The sequence below is a fragment of the Brachyhypopomus gauderio genome, unplaced genomic scaffold (assembly GCF_052324685.1).
Source record: "Brachyhypopomus gauderio isolate BG-103 unplaced genomic scaffold, BGAUD_0.2 sc272, whole genome shotgun sequence".
Classification (NCBI taxonomy): Eukaryota; Metazoa; Chordata; class Actinopteri; order Gymnotiformes; family Hypopomidae; genus Brachyhypopomus; species Brachyhypopomus gauderio.
In genome coordinates, this window is record NW_027507093.1 from 23,688 (window position 1) to 29,744 (window position 6,057).

The 6,057-nt window shown below is 42.4% G+C and overlaps 1 protein-coding gene and 1 long non-coding RNA gene across 3 annotated transcripts; both read left to right on the forward strand.

The window, feature by feature from the left end:
- Nucleotides 1-2,130, forward strand: LOC143504363 (ubiquitin carboxyl-terminal hydrolase 37-like). The gene is made up of 8 exons (XM_076995900.1): nt 1-386; nt 567-733; nt 852-904; nt 995-1,034; nt 1,223-1,387; nt 1,629-1,760; nt 1,882-2,008; nt 2,125-2,130. The coding sequence occupies exons 1-8, from the start codon at nt 360-362 to the stop codon at nt 2,128-2,130; spliced, it is 717 nt and encodes a 238-aa protein (XP_076852015.1). The 5' UTR covers nt 1-359.
- Nucleotides 2,131-2,821: 691 nt separating this feature from the next.
- Nucleotides 2,822-5,459, forward strand: LOC143504369 (uncharacterized). Of its 2 annotated transcripts, none has more exons than XR_013127562.1 (5): nt 2,822-2,967; nt 3,071-3,539; nt 3,616-3,754; nt 3,847-3,950; nt 4,666-5,459. It is a non-coding gene; the product is annotated as an uncharacterized LOC143504369 (long non-coding RNA). The 2 variants fall into 2 exon arrangements; XR_013127563.1 differs by having other exon boundaries at nt 3,071-3,536.
- The last annotated feature ends 598 nt before the right edge of the window (nt 5,460-6,057 follow it).

Genomic DNA, 6,057 nt, shown 5'->3' on the forward strand with positions numbered 1-6,057 from the left:
TGTTGCGGGAGGCCATTCCACAGTTTTGGGGCCATTACACAGAATGAGCGCCCACGAGCAGTGACAAGCTTGTATTTTGGAATCACCAGAAGACCTGTGTCTGAGGACCTAAGTGTTTGGTTTTGGATATAGGGTATAGAAGTTGTGCTAAATAGTCTGGAGCTTACAGCTTCACACTTAACGATAACAGAACGCAGCACTATTACGTCATATAGCTACTGACGTTAACAACGAGGCCGTGACAGCGCTGCACAATAGAACCAGGTCAATATATCGCGAACATCACATTTAAAGTACCTGCAAACCCGACGCGACGACGTTTACATTAATTCTGTTAGGAAGGAGCGTATATCGGACAAATGGGTTGCATTTACTCGTGTATGAAGGTAGCTATCTAACGTTTTTATACGTTGTGGTCTAAAAAGGAGTAACCGGCATTTTTATACCGGTTATTCTCCGATTCTCCGATATTTTCTCCGATATTTTTCGATTTAAGATGTGATGCTTTTTAGGGTGTACTGAGGTTTCCCATACCCATGATTTGACAAACCAATGGTTTCCTACAGAAAAAGAACAAAGAGGGTGTGAATAGTGAAGTTAAAAAGAAGAAAAAGCAAAGATGGTGGAGACATATAGAGTCATCCTCCCTGACACAAGTAACTGACACTCAGTCCTTGAATGTCAGCTCCTCCTCCATCTCTTGCTCCTCTTCCTCTGAGGGACACTTAACCAGGTATGAAAACCGTCCCAGCCTTATGAATTGTGTAGTCACATGCACATGTGTAGTCACATGCACATTTGGTTATTATTTATTCTGTCTATGATTTTTCCCTGGAATTATTTGCCCCCAGGTCCAACAACAAACTCCCTACTGAACCCAAGAACACGGAAGGGATTGTTCCTGGTCAGAGCTCAGAATCTTTTATGATTTTGTACCTTTGCATAGTATGTTTTAGTCAAAGACACTTACTCCAAGGTTTTGTTCTCTCCATAGGGGCTGCTGATAAAGATGTGTGCTCTGTGCCCATGGATAGGTGGGTACATTATTAAAGTCATCTTCATGGCACAGTAAAGTATGGACAATCTATAATGGTTATATATTGACATTGTGGCATAAATCAAGAGAAACTGAAAAATATTAAAAACAACATTTGTATGTATGTGAACATTTTGTGCACTACACAAACTCCATATTCATCTGTCACTTTACTCTCTCTTTCAGATTGCCGGCTGTTGTGGTAGAGGGAGACTTTCGTGTGCAGAATTTGCAGCACCTGTTACCGCACATCGTCAGTAGTGAAAGGGTGACTGAGAGTGGCCAGGGTGAGGGCCAAGGACACGCCCCCACTGTTTCTGCTGGCAGAGACACAGAGATCCAACAGCTCTGGTAAAGACAGAACACGTTGTGTTTTAGCACACAACCATTACGTGATTTTGCAGTGTACACAGATGTAATGTACACAGTCTTTATCTCTGAACCAAAATAAAGGCACGTAGCAATTAAAGGAGCAATAAGTATTTTTGCAGTTCTTCTTCAAATTCTGAAATTATGTGACATTGACACCTAGTGGCCTGGAAGTTTTACTGATTATGTATTAAATCTATTCTAAACATTAATGTCCTGTTAGGTTTCCCAACATTGGGAATACATGTTATATGAACGCCACTCTGCAGTGTCTTCTGAGTCTCTCCTGCTTCTGGAGCCCCATCAGAGCTCAGTGCTCCAGCTGGACGGATCCATCCAGCTGCCAGATGCTCAGGTACCTGATCTGGAACAGAGAAGTCACATGTCTAAATGAACTGTTCAATTATGAGTGCTTAGAGAGGTGTTGTGATGCTGAGAGTTATAAACCACATTGGTCTCCCTGTTACTGTGCGTAGATGTTTTGCAGATCTACAGCAAGGCAGGCTCACTAGTCGTAGCTCTTCAAAGAAGAAGAAGCTCCTGAGAGCCCTGAATGCCTGTATTTCAGTCAGATGCCCTGCGTTTGGAGAGGACTACGAACAGGTTCGGCTAAACAACCCTCTGAGCCATTCAGAACACATCAGAACCACATGCAGTAGTCTGCAGGAACTGCACACAACCTTCTTTGTTTTCTCAACTCTGTTGCTGCTGAAGTCCAGGAGTAATGCCGTTCCGATGTACTGTCTTCCACAGGATGCTCATGAGTTCCTGATGATGTGTTTGCTTCAGCTGAAGGAGGAGGGAGAGACACTCAGGGTTTCCTCCTTCTCTTACATCTGCCCTGTGGCAAATTTTGAGTTTCACCTCAAATCTGTGCGCACCTGCAGCAGGTAATTCTGTGCTATATCACCACATCTCCTTCTTGTAAATCAACTGTTCTTAACATGTGTTTCTTCAGAGTGTGCATTGTCACAAAGTATGCACACACTTGGTATGGGATAATGTGGGTTATTTCTGTGTGAATGTTGTAACCTCTCTGTTGATTTCTGTTGTTTGAAAGCTGTGGACTGCAGAGCTCCAGAGTGGAGGACTTCAACCACCTCTCTGTTAACCTGAGCTCTACCTTGACTGACAGCCTACACAATTACTTCAAGGTCTGTCACCTCACACACCCCTACTGGACAACACTTTTTTTGCCAGTTTGTTAAGTTAGGGAGCCATCCTAACCATTGTCACTCTCAATCAAAACTTTTTTTCAGTCAACGGTTTTGGAGTTCAAATGTGAATGTGGTCAAGGCACCGAGGCATGTGAAGTGGTGGAGTTCTTCACACTCCCACGGTGAGTCTCGCATTATGTGAATTACCACAAACAATGAGTTTTAAAGCAGTCATCTCACACTCTTCCAATTCTTACATCATTTTTCCTTTTGGAACAGAGTTCTGATCCTCCACATTAAGAGGTTTGACATGCTGGGCAAGAAACTAACAAACCTAATGGACATCCCCTCAGAGCTGGACCTCTCTGTCCTCCCTGGAGTGGCTTCACTCGGGCAACCGTTAAGGTCAGCTTGTACAACGGCCTGAGCATACGCTCTCTCACCTCTGTCCACCCTTTCACAATTAGCAATGAGACGCTAACTGAATGGCTTTGTGATGTGTCCACAGTGGACCAGCATACACCCAGGACAAAGGACATGAGGAGGATAATCTGGAGAAAAGCTCTGTGCCAGAACAAGGTAAACATCAGCCATTTTCCTACAGTGATCAATTAAATTTTGGATTTACAACCTGTCTACGTTTATACGTACCTGCCATAATGATGTAGTTCTCTCAACCCATTAGTAGTAAATGAGAGCAGAGAAGGACAGGGAGAGAAAGTACAGCACGTCAGCCCACTGGTGAGGATATAGAGAGAGAGATGAAAAAGAAGATTGAAAGATGCTGAGAGAGACTGAGAAAGACAGGCTGAGAGAGATAGATAGATATGAGAGAGACCCATATCAACGATCTAAGATGCATTCTTACTTAATCATATGAAAAAACAGATGTACTTGTTGTTTGCAGGAAACTGTTCACACAGACATCTACAGACTCCACGCTGTGGTGTCTCATTTGGGTGGCAGCATGGACAGTGGTGAGCAGTCTGATAATATCCACAAACATGCAGTAGAAACTATAAAGTGACTAATGACATCTTGCTTCCCTGACAGGGCACTACATCAGCGACGTAGCTGAGGAGAAAGGAGAGTGCTGGTTAAAATTCAACGATTCAAAGGTTTCAAAAAAGACAGAGCCAGCCGTCCTTAAGAGCAGGGCAAAAACAGCCTACCTGCTTTTCTACATGCAAAGGTAGTAGCTCACCTTCTAACTCAGGTACATCTGCTGAAACACATAGAGAACTGGCTGAATTCCAGCTGCTCCTGTTTTGCTGTTGTCTCCAGTGGGGCTGGAGAGAAGAACGTGGTCCCGTGGATGGTGGACCAGGGAGAAGCAGCAGTATCCCCCTAAACCCAACTCCATGCCATGACTAAGTCAGGATACACATGTAAGCACCTACATCCTCACTTAACAAGACAGACTACACATCTGCTCAGTTCAGTTCAGGTCTATTTCTGTCTGTTCCTGTCGTCCAATCGTAGGAGATAATTCATTAAGAACGGCTTCTGCCTTTCAGATTTGGGAACATAGATACCTCTGTCCATGGGGACAGATACAAATTCCATAAGATTTTACATGTTGGCAGAAACCTAACCTTTACCCTGCCCTTACAATCAAAATTATAAGGCTAGACACAATTAGAAACTTCCTTCCTAAATTACCGCTCACACTGGTATGTGTGGTATATTACATCTTTTTATATTACTGGTAAGTTTCAAGTGAGTTATTATTTGTTCAACATTAACACTCCTCCCCCCTTGTGTGATAAGGCTACAGACTACCATTTTAAAATGATTAATGCTTAGATGGTATTTTCATTACAATTAATTAGTTAAACATGATTCAGACCAGCAGACTACAGGCAACTGCTAAATAACAAGCTGTAAAGGTGATCATCACTTCAATGCTATATCCGTTATATCTGTTAATGGGTTGCGTTTCTATGGGAATTGTGTAAATAGCCCCTTGCTTTTCTTCCAAATCTTAGTAGATAAAAGGCTTTCTAATAAAAAATGACTATTCATGAATGACGTCACTTTAGACAGCATGTAGCCTAGATGACCTGTCAACGCTTGATTTTCTCCACCATTCATGTGTTAAAGGCCAGAAAAGGCGTGACACAGGCGGACACTGCTCCCGACTCTGGCAAGTACGCAACAAAGCGGAAAGACTTCCGTTGTTTGAAGGGTGAACCGAGTGAACCAAGCGGTGTCTGTTTTGTCCGACTGATCTGAGAAGTTGGGACGTGCCGGAGTAAATACAGCTGAGCTGCTGGTGAAAGCGAGAACGTGAGAGACTCTGCTGCTGGTGCTGTCTGTGCACGAGAAGCACGCTGATAAAAAGCTAAGTGCAACCCCCTACCTTTTTAGAAGAATTTTAACCTTCTGCCATCCACCAGTCGTAGTTTTAGGGCAGTACATTTTAATTTTTCATTTTTGTTTTAGTTTGTTGGAGTCCGTTGCTATAAATAGCTAAGTTGCTTTCTATTAGGCTGGGTACTGCTATAGGTTTATTTCATTATTTGATTTTTGGTTGTGTGTAAGGGATTTGGATTTGTTTGGTTTGATTTATTTTGGGGTTTATAATTTGGAGGGTTTGCTGTGGTGTTAAGTAGTTTTTTTTTCCAGTGCTAGCCTATTAGGGAACATTTTGTTTGGCTAAAATATTCTATATTCTTTGGGCTCCATTTTTGTGTTGCGTCTTTGTGGGTTTGTGTGTTTCTTTGTTACAATTTCAGTTATTTTGAGTGGTGACTGCGTTTTGTTTTTGTTCTGTCCTTTGTCTGCAGCATTGCTATCCAGAACACTAAGTGGACTGTTGCGTGTCCCTCCTTGAACTGGCTGCCGAGGTTCTGGACTGGGACTGGGTGCACTTGGAGTTGATGGATTTTTTTTTTTTTTTTTTTTATATATAAAATTCTTTTGTTGAATAAATATATTGTGCAAATTCCCATCTTCTCTCTGCATTTGTCAACTTGCGACTCCCCAAGGTGTAGTGGTTGGGATTGGGCTAAGGGAAATATAAAATTTTGCCCTTTGTCGGGAAAGGCCGTGACATTAGTAGTAAATAGTTCTTGGTTCTTTTCTCTGGCTGTTTGCCTAATGTCGCTCCTCAGTCATTTTGGACTCCTCAGTTTTTACATTGTATTTGATAATTGCCAGTGTTTGCTTTGAAAGTGAGCGTGCTGGTTGTGTTCTCCAGAGATCTGCACAATGCATTTATCACACTGTTCACGCTGCTCACCATGACTCACTGGTGTGTCCTGCTGTCAGAAGTACAAAGGGTTCCAGAGCTGGACAGCATCACCTGCAGCATTTACATCGTTCTGTGGATTTGTATTCGCTCCTTCATATTCCTGAACATTGTAATTGGCATTTTTGGTAGGTTACACTACAAGTCATTAGTTGTGCTGAATGAAATATGCAGATGGTAAAGTTGTGCAAGGGCAGAAGAATTCATTCATTGTCATTTAATGAACAATATTAATAAGCCAA

Coding starts and splice junctions, on each gene's coding strand:
- LOC143504363 (XM_076995900.1), top strand. CDS start 360: ATGGGTTGCATTTACTCGTGTATGAAG. Junction 387..566: donor GCATTTACTCGTGTATGAAG/GTAGCTATCTAA, acceptor GGTTTCCTACAG/AAAAAGAACAAAGAGGGTGT. Junction 734..851: donor TCTGAGGGACACTTAACCAG/GTATGAAAACCG, acceptor ATTTGCCCCCAG/GTCCAACAACAAACTCCCTA.